The 16,175-nt window shown below is 42.7% G+C and overlaps 1 protein-coding gene across 1 annotated transcript in view; it reads right to left on the minus strand.

Moving 5' to 3' along the window:
* Chst7 (carbohydrate sulfotransferase 7) overlaps nt 1-15,007 on the minus strand; it is a 36,568-nt gene extending 21,561 nt beyond the window's left edge. The window contains exon 1 of the mRNA NM_207600.2: nt 13,401-15,007. Coding sequence (NP_997483.1) covers nt 13,439-14,896 — 1,458 coding nt within the window. The 5' untranslated portion in view covers nt 14,897-15,007 and the 3' untranslated portion in view covers nt 13,401-13,438. The remainder of the gene's footprint in view (nt 1-13,400) is intronic.
* Nucleotides 15,008-16,175: the final 1,168 nt, after the last annotated feature.

Raw genomic sequence — 16,175 nt, forward strand, 5'->3', positions numbered from 1 at the left:
GAAATAAAGAATAAATAAGAACAAGCCAGGTTGCAGATGTGTTGGCAATGGTCTGAACGTAAGAGGAAGGAGTCACATATTTGAGGGACACAAGAGGCATTCTGGTGCTCAATGTGCTGTTTGGCAATAGACAGTTTTCTTAGTTTGTGTGTGAGACCCTGAGTTTAGTCTTCAGTATTGCAATAAATAAATACCATTTACTTTTCAAAACATCTTAGAATAAAAGAAAATAGACAGTGGGAGAAAAGACTTGCAACTAATTATCTGATGAAAGACTTGTATCTAAAATGTATAAATAGCCCTTGACATAGTTTAAAAAGTCTAATTAGAAATGGACTAAAACATCTGGGCCAGCATTTTACCTAAAAGAAGTGGCATAGATAGCAAATGAGCACTTGAAAACAAGTTCCACATCACCAGCCATCAGGAAAATGCAAATGGAAACTATTATGAGATGTCACTATGTAGTCTTTAAAACAGCTGCAGCATGGTCACGATACCAAGTACCCTGGAGGAAATGAAGTAACTTGTAATGTGTACAGCTATCCTACAAAAGAGTTTGGTGTGTTTTCAGAAAATTAAAAATACACTTGCCCATAATTCAACAATTGCTTTGCTGGTCATTCATTTTGAGAACTGAGTACCTCTATAAACCCTTGCACATACTTCAATAGTCAAAAAAATCTTAAGCAAAAATAACAATTCTGGAAGTATGACCAGACTTAATTTCACACACACACACACACACACACACACACACACACACACACACACACTCTCTCTCTCTCTCTCTCTCTCTCTCTCTCTCTCTCTCTCAACAAACAAATCCCCCAAAATTCATATAGAATAAGAGAATATACATTCCAGAAATAAGCCCACACTCCTATAGTCATCTGAGTTTTGCCAAAGGGAGTAAAAAACCAATTGTAGCAAAGAAAGCCTCTTAACCAAATGGTGGTGGGAAACTGAATATCTGCAACTAGAAGAATAAAATTTGCTCCATATCTCTTACCCTGCACAAAAATAAATATAAAATGCATCAAAGGCTTAATTTACAGACCTGGAATTCTGGAACTGATGAAAGAAAAAGAGAGTAAACATATTACGATAATAGTTATATGCAAGGACTTTCTGCAGAAGGATTCCAGTAGCTTGGAAATATAGCCAAGAATTGACAAATAAATAGGCTAACGATGTGAAGAGAGTCCTGAAAAGAGTGTGTACAACTGATAAATATGTATATACTAAGGTCCTCAGTCTTCTTAGCCATCAGATAGAGGAAGGAGTCACATATTTGAGGGACACAAGAGGCATTCTGGTGCTCAATGTGCTGTTTGGCAATAGACAGTTTTCTTAGTTTGTGTGTGAGACCCTGAGTCTCACACACAAGACTAGAGGTGTATTGAGATTTCATCATAACTCAGTCATTAAGGAAATAAGTAATAAACAGAGGCAAGGATGAAGAGGTTGAAGGATGAAGAGGTGGCAATATAAACTTGTGCAACCACTATGAAAGTCAGTGAATGAAAAGAAAGAAAGAAAAGAATGAAAGCAAAAGGAAGGATATGACTGCTGCTAGGTACAGTGCAGCAGAAGGTTTACTGTGAATAAAAGAAGAGCATATACAGAGGCAGGGACATCTAGGAGAGTTCAGAGTGAACATGACCAGACTGAGCTAGGCCATGTGAGGAGATGGAGAAGGAAGGGAGAGAGAAGCTGCTGAACAAGAGGAGTGGCCTGGGCCAAGAGATTGGCATAGCTAAAAAGGCTGAGTTATATAGATGCAAAGGAGCTGGGGAGAGGGAATCCCAGCCCAATACCTAGGCTGGAGAGTTCAGGGTAGGGGGCATAGTATGTAACAGGTAGAGACTGAGGGGATTCTGTGGAGAGAGTAGCTGCCACCTTCAGCTTTGATATGTTAATGGGCACTTCAGCCATTTGTTTGAGTCACTAGGGGAGATACCACATAAAAACTAAAAGGAGAGATTGGAGATGGGTTAAACTCAGCTGGTAGTGTGTTTGCCACCATTCAGGAAACCCTGGGATTTATCCCCAGCACAGCACAAAACTGGGAGTGCTGGTACACATCCATAATCCCAGCACTCAGTGGGTGGAGGCAGGAGAATCAGGAGTTTAAGGTTATACTTGGCTGGAAATTCGAGGTCATCTTGGGCTACACACAAGCCTGTCTCTTCCTATTTAGCCCAGCTATCCTACTCCTGGATACATAACTGAAGGATTCTAAATGACCATACCACAGAGATGCTTGCACATCTGTGTTTACTGCAACACTCTTCATAGTAGCCAACATATGGAATCAGTGAATAAAGAAAATGTGGTGTGCATATAAAATGGAGTTTGATCCAACCATAAAGAAGAATGAAATTATGCCATTTACTGGAAAATATACACAACTGAAGAAATCATAGTAAATGCAGTAAGTCAGGTGAGTATTATACTTGTATGATAATATCTATAAAACACATTACTATGTGCAATGAACATACTCCAATAAAAATTTTTAAAACTTGTACATTAATATACATAACAGCTTTATTTCTAAAAGATCAAAATAATTTAAATGTTCATCAATTGGTAAATGATTGAAGTACTATACTGGTAACATAGAATGCTATTCAGCAATAAGGAATAAACTATCAGCACACAAGATAATCTGAGTGTGTGTTTCCAAACAACTGTGTTCAGTGAAAAAACCAATATCAAAAGGTTATGTAAATAATGTTCTATTTACATCATTCTTGAAAATAAAGTCAGACATGGAGAACAAATTAGTGCTTTCTATGGAAAATGGTCGGATGTGGCAGGGTATAAACTACAACTAGTTGGCACCATAATTTCATTGTGTTGATATAGTGATTCTATATTGGTTAGAGTGGTGTTTCCAGAAATTTGTATGTGATACAATCACACACACCTCTATTTATGCATACACATAAAATAAGTGCAGGTAAAAACTTGAAAATAGAATAGTCCGTAGATTATATCAACATCAATTTCCTGGTATTGACATTAATCTATCTATAAGATATCCCTTTGGGGAAAGTTAGGTGAAGGTTACACTGGACCTGAGTATGTTGTTCTTGCAATTTCCTGTGAATCTATAATTATTCAAACGGGAAAGTCAAGAAAAAATTCTTATCACTGTTTCTTTGTGTAGTATTTCTAGCACGCCACTTGGGTTGCTTTAAGACCCAGAAATAAGCCTGGCAGGAGTACAGGGAGTTTTATCAATGACTAATTAAGTGCTAAGTGTTGCCAAGTCAGATCTCATTTCCTAATAACCATTCATAGAGAATACTCTTGAGCAAGCCCCTGGACCATACAGTCTTTGTATCCTTTTAGTAAAGATTTTTATGTCCAAATATTTTATTACTTTTTGCTTAGTTATTTTTGAAACAGGTTCTCATATATACCAAGTTGGCCTCAAACTAGCTATGTAGCTAAGGATAATGTGGAATTCCTGATTCTCCTTCCTCCCTAATGCTGGTATTACAGGCATGTACCACCACAATACTGGTTTTTAAAAGAATAATTTTAGTCAGTATATAAAGAAAACCTTTAACATTTTTATTCTACTTCAGTTTTTCTTTGTGGCACTGCTATAGGTTGATCTCAGGGCCTTACGCATGCTAAGCATGTATTCTGCCACTGAGCTGCAAAGCCAGATCTTCAAGTTCAAACTTTTGATTAAATCACTAGTGGAACAAGGCAAGATGAGGGGAGAGAAGACATGCTGGAAAAACTGTTGCAGTCTTCAGAGCATTATGTAGGTGGCAATCTCCCAAAGTTTCTTTCTGAAACACATCTTTGTTTCGATCCTAAATATATGGCATTGACGTGTGAAGTCATTTCTTAATATTCAATGAAATCACAAATTGGCTTTCACTTTTTAAAATGGATTTGCTTCTTTAAAGATTTGGCCATATTGCAATGAATTTGGCCTAATAATAGCTTGAGTGCCATCAAAGAGCAACTTCCTTCTGGGTATGCCTTCCCTCTTGGTTTTTGTTGCCTCAATTTTAGGCTTTTGGCCCTGCTGAGCCTCCCTTGGCTGTAGTAGAATAACTCAGGAAGACAGACTTAGTGTTTTAATCATACTGTTTCCAACCTTTGAAGCTAGGAGGGGGAGGGGCAAGAATAAACTTCCTGCTGGTTTAAAAGTTTGAGAACAGAAGGCACAACCAACTAAAGTTGCTGCTTCATCATTCTTTGGGCTTTCTGTCCCTTTCAGATCAGGTAAGGAGCCACAGTCCTGCCAAGAGAATCTGGACTCTCCCACAGATACCCCACTTAGAACTTTTGACCTGCCTTCTTCCTTTCAAATTTTCTGGTTTTGCCCGGAGACTGGGGATAATCTTTGGGAGACTGACACTTCTTTATCCTGTTCCTCCCCCACCTACTCCTGCCAGGTGAGGAACCCCCGAGGGGAGGAACCACCCAAAACTATTTAACAGATCCTCAAAGTGAGAGCTGGCACTTAACCCTTGGGCTGAGGGCTGAGATTTCCGTGTATTCAGCATGTCCCATCCTCAGGGCTATGTTACTACTTCCCAGCTTATTGTCACAACCTTCCTCCCAGACCGCTTCCAGAGCAAATGGGCTGGCAAGTGTGCTAGTCTCCTTTTCTATGGCCATGAGCTCTGGGGAGTCACCTAGTTCCCCAACTGGGAACTACACAATGAATGACTCTAACTTCTGAGGCTTATCTGTCTGTCCAGGTTAAAACTTCTTAACCTTCCTGCTTGTGCTTCGAATCTATGAAATACTGGGCCAAGGAAACAAGGAAATGACTGATAATGTTGACAATAGAACCAATAAGTTGTTTTTTTTGTGAGGGGTTTGCTTAGAGGCAATGGTAAGATAATTCTCAAAATGCCAACAATGTGGGAGCACCAGCATTTCTTTACTGTTGCTCTGAAACAAAGTATAATTAGAATGGTTAGTTTGCTGATAAATGCTGGCTAGTGCATGCTCATACACGCACGCGCACACACACACACACACACACACACACACACACACCCCGCTCCCAGAAACTGACTTCAAGCGACATAAATCTCAAGCATAATTTCTAGACTTTCAATCTGAAAGATTAAGAGGCATTGTCAAGGGATTGTTGGTTAATATTTGCATTAGTTCACCCCAGTCTCAGCCTTATTTGATTTGAAACATCTTTCAAGTCAAAAAATGGGTTGAGTCAAAATCAAACCAAACCAAACCAAACCAAACCAAACCAAACCAAACCAAACCAAACCAGAAAACTCTTGCTTGGAAAGTTTATGTAGGGCTTAGAGAGAAAAGCTAGGGACCCAGGTAGCCCCAGAGAGAATGACTAAGACCTTGGTTTTGCTGTCCCCACTATCTAGCCATCGTGGCGGGAATTCAGAGTGAAACTTTAGTCCACTTGATCACTTTTGTCCTGGGATTGGCCAAGGCCAAAGTCAAAATTAAATGGCGGCTATGTGTCCTCCACTAAAGTGGAATCAAATAATCTTATTAATCTTATTATAACACCTACAACTAAAATTTCCCCAAATTTCTGACCTTGTTTTAGAACAAATCAATACATATCAAAATGGTATTAATAAAACTGACACTGTTGCATACAATTATGGTTTTAAAGATTTTTTTAAAGAAAATGTATGTGTACCTGCCTGCATGATTTTATTTGTAGCATGTAAATGCCCAAGGAGGACATCAAGTACCCTGGGACTGCAGTTTCGGTGGATTAAGCTGGTATGGGTGTTTGAAACTGAATCTGGGTGCTCTTAAATGTGGAGTCATCTCTTTAGTCCCCAATCCTTATGTATTTTTATTAGCTGGGGACTGAACCCAGAACCTAACATATGCTAAGCAAATGCTCTGCCACTCAGCTAAATCCCCAACCACTCTGCCTCAGTTTTAAAAATAAAACTGGAAAAAAACTGAACAACAATAAAAGTGGGAAACAGCTGAGTCTGCCTGTTTTGACATTTTTCCTTTTGTTCAACAGTTCTGAGATATCATTTCCATTGGCATATGTGGTGCTGTTTTGAGTAAAGTTGCTCTCAACTGACGTAAAGGAATGGGCCAGTGTTTTATAATATCTATTCAGATGGGCCCCCTGCAAATGTTGGCTAGTAACCACTTGAGGGCATGGGTCTGGGAAGTGACCAGATTTTAGACCTACTCAGGTAACCATTTGGTTCCCACATGGGTGTGAACTAGAGTTCTTAGGGGAAAAAGCAGCACCTGTGTGCTAAAGGCTCTATAAGGTGGAGTTAACTAATCAGAACTTCAGTAATTATGGAGAGCCAGAATGCTACACAGTATGAGGCAAATTACCCAGAGTTACCTTTACTCATCTTAAATAGCCATTCACTGAGGACCTCCCTGTTTGGTGTTTGAACTAACATTCATACTGAGGTAACAGTGTTTTGTAGTGTACAAACAAACCATTAGCTTCTACCAACTCAACTGCTAAGAATGTTATCTGAGAGCATTTGAGGCCTATAGCAGATTTTCCCCCTTTGGGGTAACCCACTCCCTCAATTTTCCCACCAATGTTTCTTGAAATTGATTTGATTTGTATGTTTTGTTGTTGTTCTGTCATTGTAACAACTTCATAAAACTCCTATCACTGGGATAGGATACTTGAGATAAGCATGAATCTATATTTGGTGCCAGGGTCACACATGGTTTGCTCCAATATAAACTAGCTCTTGTTCCCTTTGAAGTGAGTGCTAGCTATGTTTTGGCATTGACAGATTTTGGCATCCAATGGGATTAGATTTTTTCCAAATGCTACGTTTGTAGGCTTTCCTATTGGCTTTACGTTTTCCTTTACAAATAGCCAGCCTTAACATTAGAAAAATTTCCATTAAAAAGTTACACCTATCTTTGACATTCCTGATACATTGTATAGCAATTATGGAATGAATTGTAATGGATAATATTTAAATTTATGTCTAAATTTTGGCCTGCAATACATTTCCATCATACCTATGGTTGTCTATAGTGGTGATTAAATGAACAAATAGCATGAGTAGATAAAACTGAATAAACCTGTTTGGATTTCTTAGCCAAACACTCTCCCACTAGTTTTTCTGTATTTAAGTTCTGCCATTTTTGAAAAACACCATTATATCCTAATGTCTTGGTTAGTTTTTCTGTTAACTTGACACAAGTTATAGTTATCTGGTAAGAGGAATGAACCTCAATTGGAAAACTGCTTTCCTCAGATTGCCTTTCCAGGATCTTGGCACTCCAGCTATAAGGCCATCTTTACAGAAAAGGCTTCAAATCTATAAACAAAAATATGTCACCTCCAAGCCTACTTTAGGGTGTGATTCTACAAGATAATCTTTACTGTCCTGTTCAGTTCATGAGAGGAGATCTGTTGACTCAGACTAAAATTAGATCTTAACTCAAATGTGATAGTTCTCTTTCATAGCTTCTTACCCTCTGCTCTTAAAAATATTCACCACTGGCTGATATTCTAATTTATTCTTAGCTCCTAGCAGAATGGTCTTTAATATGAACAAGACCAGCCACAGAAATATCAGGCTGGCTTGGCTTGATGCCTGGCCATGAAGTGGAAGGGGGCAGAACTGAGGGACTCTAATTCTCCTGGAGCCATCACTGAGCTCTGCAACTTTTCTACTGTTCAGCTGTGGCCTCAAAAATGGCTTCCTGTTCAGCTTCCAAACAATTCGTTGCTTCCCAGTGTTTTTGAACAAGCGCCAGAACAGTGTCGTAGTTTCTACTGTTCTTATGCTCTACTGCACTCACCCTAAGACTCTGCTTTCAGCAGGGTCAGTTCCTTAAGTTCCATTTGGAAGACTGAGAATGGGGAGCCAGAAGACCTGGCAGAAAGAAACTGAGCTTTGCTTGGGAGTCACTGTGTTGGACCAGAATGTTAGATGCAACATAGCAAGGCCAGTGAGTCTCTTTAGTTTCATTCCTCTGGGCTTCTCATGCTGGGAGCAGGCATATTTAAAGAATTCTAAAACAGCTGCTTGTGAACTTTTTTTCTCTTAAAGGCACCACTTCTAGTCATTTATATTGCATTTTTATTCACGAGGAAAGGAAAAAAAACCTCTTCTCAAATGAAAAACAAACTTTTAGAGAATGCTTTGAACCCTGCCTTAAAAAGATCAAGGAGCTAGTAGTGTGGTACAGTGATAGAAGGCTTTCCTAGCTTGGGCAAGGCACTGGGTTACATCCCAGAACGATCAGTGGAGTGAGAATCTCCAATGGATTCCAAATGAAGTGATGCTCAGTAAGTGCCTATTCTGTGCACTGTGTTCCTTCGTGAACACATATTATCTCCTTCCTCTTCTCAGCTCACTATTTTGGGTGATAAAATATGCTCACACATCCAATCCATAGGTTTAAAATAAAATGTTCTTGTTTTTTTTTAAAAAAAAACATGTCTGTCAAATGTATAGAAATCATGGAAATACGAGGTAAGAAAAAGAGTTTGCCAGCACAAAAGGGTATGAACATCCTCTAATCTCCATTCCTAGAATGGAGCACCACTCCAGAGCACCACTGTAGTTTTTGTGCTCTATGTATCTAGACTCATTTCATGCAAATGCCAACAAACATTGCCTTCTTACTCTTAAGTGAGACTAAACTACATTTGTTGTTCTGTATTGTTTTCACATTTAGTGCTTTGGTAATCTTTCCATGTTATCTCCTTTTCTGTGGTTATATTGTATTTCATTGTCAGAATGTATCCTGACATAGTTACCTAGTTCCTGATGTCATAGTGCAGGTAGGACATTTAAGTTGTTCTAGGTTGTTTTGCTTTGTTTTTCAATACTTGACAACAAGCCCCATCCTTGGCAAATAACCTCTTAAAATTAATCAAATGTTATCCACGAGACCTAGATCCCAAAGCCTGGATTCCTATACCCCAATGTAACAACTGATTCCATAGAAATCAAGGGATGGCTGCTATTACTTTTAGCTTACACCTCACTTTGCATAACCGGTTTTCTTCCATGTCTCACTCCCCAGACTTGAAGAGTATGATCATTTCTTAAACCAATAACAAACCCACTATCAACTGAGGTGTCTTTCTATAGAAGGCAGCCCAAAAAAATCTCAGAATGTTTGAATCAAAACTAAGCAAAAATCTCACCCACAAGGGGTAATGATTTTTTGACATGAGTACATTTTAGAAAATTGTCCATGTGCTACTGAAACCCTGATGCTCATTTCTACCTATTTGTGTGAACACACAATCACTATCTGTGTGTTTGCATACAGATCACAACCCTATCTATGTGTCTGCACATGCACAGAAATATACACACCGCCATCACCACCTCAACCCATCGTATTAATTCCATGACCTCTAATTCAAACATAGTACCCAGCTTAATTTGCTACTGAGAGCCAAAACAAACAAAAGTTCCATATAGAAGCAGTGTTTTTAAAATGGGTATTATTCAGCAGTCTGTATTCAAGCCAAAGGTGGACATTTCAGTGATAAACACGCATAATATCACACAGAGATTTGGGGTTCAGTCCACTGATTTAAATGGAATAAGTTCCAAAATGGTGGTGGCTTGTCATTTCTTTGGATTAGAATGATTTCCTGGGAAAGTTTCCTTATTGTTAGGACTTAGCTACAGAACACCTGCCTGTCTCTAGTTTCTCCCAACAGCAGCATAGATCCTATCAAGAACAAAGTCTAAAGTGACTTAAATATCTTACGGCATTGTGGGAATAGTTAAGTGGTAGAATACATGGTCAGCATGCAAGTTGGGTCACACACACACACACACACACACACACACACACACACACACACACACATGCGCTCGCGCGCGCAGGCAGTTTGTACAAAATCTTGTATGCTGGCTACTTTATGCCAACTTGACACAAGCTAGAGTTATCTGAAAGGAAGTTAACCTCAACTGAGAAAATTGCCCCATTAGATCTGTCTGCTAAGGCATTTTCTTAAATAGGGATTGATGTGGAAGAGCCTAGTCCACTGTGGGTGGTGCCATCCCTGGGCTTATGGTCCTAGGTCCTAAAAGGAAGCAAGATGAGCAAAGCTATGCAGAACAAACCAATAAGCAACACCCCTCTATGGAGTCGACATCAGTTCCTACTTCCAGATCCATGTCCTGTTTGAATTCCTTTTATGGTTTCCTTCAGTGATGAATAGTGATGTGGAAGTATAAGCCAAATAAGCCCTTTCCTTTGCAACTTACTTTTAGTCATGGTGTTTCATCACAACAATAGAAACCCTAACTAAGACATCTTGCATCCTCCCAAGGGTAGAAGGCAAAGGGAGACATACTGAGGACAGGACAGAATATCAGTCTGTTCAGAACAGGAGTTGATAGAATTTGTGCAATGACAGACTCTTAGATGTATAAATACAGAAAACAAAACATCTGAAGGCATATGCAGGTGACAAACAGGCCTGTGTGTAATTTCCTCTTCCATAATAATACTGTTTATCTGCAAAGAACTTCATAGCTTTAAGTTCTTTCACATAAAACATATGGCAGAGTTTGCTGCTTATCAACAGCCCTTGTCAACCTTGGGAGTTTTGAAAACCCTGATGCTTAGGTCTAGAGACCTCACGGTAGACTGAATTAATCAGATCTCCTGGGCTTGGGGTGAAGTTCAATGGTAGAGCACCTGTTTATAGACTGTATTGGACCCTGAGTTCTATTTCCAACACCAGTCCACTCCCAAAAGATCTCTGGGGTAGGGGAGAACTTAGGCATGGGCATTTTCCTAAAAGTTCCTCAGCTAGATGTATAGTTGTGGTTCCTTTCTACCCATATAGTTTTCTTTTCTCAGACTCCAATTACATACTGTCAGCCACAGTCCAGGTATATTAAAAGAAAATTGCAGAAATCATGTATAAGCTTTACAATGTTGATCTGGGTAGCAGCACGAACTGATATGCAGTTCTGCTGTGTTCTGCCTGAAATGGAAACCATCCTTTATCCAGCGTATTCACATTGATTCACACTGTACATACTACCTGTCTCATGGAAGTCCAGTAACAATTCATTGATAGAATTTTTATCATAATGATTATTATTTCATATTATATTGTTCTATATTATTATTGCTACTAATCTTTTCATATGCTTATTTTATAAATCACATTTTCTCATAGATATATATGAATAGAGAATATCATGGTTCATATAAGGTACATATTATCTGAGTCTTACATATATCCACTAAAGATTAGGGGAAGTCAACCGTAACTTTCACCCAGCACTGAGAACTGCTGGTGTGAGCGACTCAAAATGCGTCCATTCCCTTATGCAATTTTTGGCATAGGGCAAACCACATGAGCTAGTTCTAGCCAGTGAGAATGAAGTCAGCTAGTAGATGGTGGGTTCTGAGAAAGAGTTTATAACAATATTATCTTCCTAGGAGCCAGGAATACAACCATTTGAATATATCCACATATTGATCTTAATTGTCCAATGCAGAAGGAACAGTCACTAAAGTTTACAAGGGCCTAAAACTTCTATCTAGATGTGCCTTCAGCCTTACAGAGAAGCCACACTAGCCTCCCAAACAACAGCAGCACCATCTTTGGCCATAGTCACTGTCACCCACACCCTTTTGTACTTCCTAGGGTACACTCCTCTCTATCACCCTGCCTCAGGCATCATTTAGTGTGTCAGAACTAATTGGGAGAAGGATGTGGAACAAGCGTCTCTAGGAGATTCTCATGTCTTAAAACCATAAAATGCTGCAGTGTTTGACCAGGGAAGGAGTTTCTTGAAGTCTGTGATAGTGAGTTAAAGACCATTATTTTCTCTATGTAAATATGGCTTAGCAGATGTTTTTTTAAAATGAATCACCCTGTGTCTTACCTTCCTTCTCTATGAAAATCAGGAAAGAACACAGACTTCCTAGCAATTATAAAGACTGATTTGATTACTGGGAGAAGCAAATTCAATTAGCCAGCTTCCCCAAGCCACTCTAAAACCCTAGGTCTATTAACCAAAAAAAAAAAAAAAAAGTCCATCTCATTAACATTTTCAACATTTGTCCCTCCAGTCCATCCCAGGGGAATACTGAATTACACTATAAAATAATGAATGGAAACTTAAGTCACTTCCGGCCTCCCTGCCTTGCTTTTCTTCCTCCTCTGGTCTGTACTGTACAGAAGGCAGTAAATACTCTTCCAATTTACAGTGTTTGGGGAAATGCATTCCCATGCCCCTGACTAGATTCCTATGGTGAGCATCATGCAGAACAATCTTCCCCTGACCCAGTGTTACATGCCATCTGTTAACTGAATAACTCAATAGTGGACACACGTGCATACACCTCTCTCTCTCTCTCTCTCTCTCTCTCTCTCTCTCTCTCTCTCTCTCCCTCCCTCTCTCTCTCTCTCTCTCTCTCTCTCTCTCTCTCTCTCTCTCTCTCTCTCTCTCTGTGTTTCCTTTTCTCCCTCATATATGTGTGTGTGTGTGTGTGTGTGTGTGTGTGTGTGTGTCCCATTTTAGCAACCACATTATAGAGAATGGCAAAAAGAGGGATTTGCTTAACAAATTGTTAACTGCCGGTCTAAAGTCCCATCTATCAAAAATAAATAAATAAATAAATAAATAAATAAATAAATAAATAAATGCCAGAGTGGAGTTGGGGAAAACCCAACCCAGCCTTCTTAGAGCACCAGAGGAAGCTGACCAAGCAGCTTTTGTGACCTGTGGTCAGATATCCTGCAAACATCAGTCAGCCTCAGAGAGGGGAAGAGAGGAGGGAAAAGGGCACACGGAAGCCAGGGGTAAGAAATGTTAGTTCTGCTTGTTTGTAATAGGGCTGGAGACACACAAATGTGCAGAAAGTGTTGTAAGAGCTGCCTCACTATGTCTGTGTGCTTAGTACCCAGGAGGAGAGAGCCCTGGAGCTGTAGAAGAAGAGAGACAAGGAAATACCAGACAGAAAAATTAAGGATAAATAGGAACAAAATTCATACTTTTCATGACACCTTGCTTTTGATAGCAGACACCATGGCAAAAAGTTGTTACACAGGACAAACAGGCACCTATTTCAGAACCATAGGTCTGGATGGGCTTCCTACTTCACTCCACATTAGTTTTGAGTCTCAAGTTGCATTGGATGCTTTAGACTTTTTCTACTGTCTTTGGACTTCCCATGCAGGGAGAGCAACGACCTGGAGGCTGCTTCAGCTACCTTTACACTACTTCTCTCACCTCTAGGTCCTCCTCTGAGAAGGGAGGTAGCTAAGGAAGTGAACCCATTGAAGCACCCCAAATTTACCAAGCAAGACGTGATCTTGGATGCGATCTGACAGCTTGACATTCAGGACAGCACTGCCCCCTCTAACCACCCCCCCACCTCCAAACACCATTCCTTACACTGTGCCACTTTACCTAGATATGCCCCGGGGCAGGGTTCAGGGATCAGGGTGCTATGTGGCCCAGTTGGCGTTGGTTTCCAGTGGTGTCTCCCCTTTCCTGACGGTCTTCACATCGCGTTCATCCCCGCTGCGAGGGTAGGCGAGCAGTCGCATGGCGGGGTCGCAAGCGGCCTCCACCTGGCGCACCTGCTCTTGGCTCAGACGCTCGCGCCACGCGTGCACAGCCTCTCGGGCGTCCCGCGCAGACAAGTGGAAGGGCCTATCGGCTCCATAGGCCGAGCCGCGGGTCATATTGAATGCGAAGGCATCAAGCGCGGCGAGTGTCCGCAGCCCGGAGAAGCGCAGCAGGCGGCGCAGCTGGACTTGGGGCTGCCACACCAAGTCCTCATAACGCAGCCGCAGGTAGCGACGCCTCAGCCAGGTGGGCGCACCGCGGGTGAAGAGCAGATCGCGCAGCCAGGCCTCGCAGATCACCTCGAGCGCACTGGTTAAGAAGAAATCGGCGCGTGGCGCGGAGGGCAGCGCCCGGGACTGGCCTCCGGGACGGGCACCCACGCCGTGCGCCAGTAGCACCCGCTGGAAGCGGTCACCTCTCTGGCGTGTGCGCAGCACCTGGATGCTTTCGCGCAGCAGTCCGTGCCTCGACTTGAGGCGCGAGTTGTGCACTGCCCGTGGGTCTCGGAAGAGCTGCACTACCTTCAGGTTGAGGCCTGGGTCACGCAGCAGGGGGACCAACACGCCCAGGTCCAGCAGCCGCACGTCCTTGATGACCACCACCGGGTACTTGCGGCACTCGGCCTCCAGGGCGCGGAGCGGCACGGGCGGGCAGGTACTTTCACAGGCTTTGTCCTCGACGAGGCCCACGTCCGCGCGCGCCCGGGGCGCGGCGGGGCACAGAGGCGGCGAGCAGATGACCTTGTTGGTCCGCCAACGGAAAAGCATGGCCGTGGTGAGGTTGGCCGAGTCCGGTGCTCGCTCTGCGGGGTCCCCGGGCTGCGCGTACAGGCGGAGCACAGAGAAATCACAGCGGAAGAGGGAGCGCAGCATGTCTCTCAGCGCGCCCTGCAGGCTTTCCGCATTGCCCGGATACAGTGCCTGCCACAGATGCCACATGGGCTCGTACAAGTAGAAAACGTCCGGGTGCTGGTTAAAGAGTTCACCCAAGAAGGACGAGCCGGTGCGCCAGGTGGCATGCACATAGATGTGCTGCTTCTCCTGGGTCACGGACTCACGGATGGCGCTGAGGTTGCCCTGGGGCCGAGGGGATCGATCCGGGTTTCCTTCGGCCTGGAACCGCACCTCTGCGCCCTGCTCACGTTCCCCGGCCGCCGCCGCCTCCAGGCTCCACACACCCAAGCTGCGCTGCAGGCCGGGGCAGTCCCTGCCGCCCTTGTCCTGCTCGCTGCCACTGTCCAGTACAGAGGGGACGAGCAGTAGCAGAAGCGTGTACAGCGCCAAGAGCAGCGTGAACTTGCAGTACTCTCGGCGCCGCCGCCGCCGGCCCTTCATAGTTCACCGAATCGTCCCTCCCCCCAGAGCAAAGTAGGTGCCTGGTAGTTCTGTCCCGAAAACCCACCCAGAGTCCGCGGCTCCGGCTTCTTCGGGTCTCCCTCAACGCTGGGTGGAGCGGAGTGGCCGGGCGGTGCATCCACTACAGGAAACTTGGGAGGCAGTGGTGGCCGCTCAATCAGCCTTCTTCTTGGCTCAGCCTCTTGAGAGCGCTCATTGGCCATTTCAGCAGCTGCAAACCCTGCCCACGGTACCCGAAGCTGCTCCCCGCCCACTTACACTCCTAGTTCGCTCACCGTCCCGCTAGAACTGGACAGGGCTGCCACAGGGCAGGGACACCCTCTGGGGTGCACTGAGCGCACTCCACTTTTCCCTAACTCTCTCAAAACGAAGTTAAGTTTGCTAACCAACCAACTTTAGGCAAGGGAGGGTCACATGTGTATAGAAGAAATCCAGTGAGTGGACATGATCCCCACCATCAGAATGACACCTTTTTTTTTTTTTTTTTTTTTCTGTTTTAGTCCTCTGCCTTGCCATCTTGGTCCCAAGCAAATGACTGATTGCCATGATCTACACCCAGTGTCACTATCAGCACCTCAGTGGGAGCTGCTGTGTTCTCCCCAGAACTTAGCAAAGGTTGCTATGTTCAGCAAAGATAAAAAATACCCACTTGTATCTTACTTAGTGGTTGGTGGGGGCCAAGATACGTTGCTGGGTTCGTGGAACAAATTTAATGAGTAAGACTGAATAGTGTTTGTGAAATTCTAAGTGTTTTCTTTCTTAGAAATGTAATCACCTAGAGCACTACACATTTTACAGGGATTCAATTTACTCTTTTGCATTGATCAAGTTTTAGTGCCCATTATCCTAAGGTTCCACCTTTTAGGGATTGTTCTTACAGTTTAACCCACCCTGTACACAAGGGTATTGCATAACCACAGTAGGAAAATAGTGAATCCCCACCTCCCAAGAAATGGGCGTTTATAAGAACATATAGAGACTTGGACCAAATGACAGATGACAAGGTAATGGGAAATCCAAGAGGCAGATTAAAATTAAAATTAAAATTACTAAAAGTTGAAAGAGCACCAAAAACGTTCCATTTTCCTCTGTTTCAAGTGTGTGGGAGAACAGGGAACAGAGAGCGAGCAACCCTGAGGCAGGTATGGAAAACTTAACAAAAGATGGAAAGCAAATCTCCACCGATGGTCAGAGTTCAGACTGGGAAAATGCGAGCATATGTAAAAATCTTTTATCCTCTCTTCCCCAATACTTCCCC

The sequence above is a fragment of the Rattus norvegicus genome, chromosome X, assembly GCF_021556685.1.
Source record: "Rattus norvegicus strain SHRSP/BbbUtx chromosome X, alternate assembly SHRSP_T2T, whole genome shotgun sequence".
In the NCBI taxonomy this organism is placed as follows: Eukaryota; Metazoa; Chordata; class Mammalia; order Rodentia; family Muridae; genus Rattus; species Rattus norvegicus.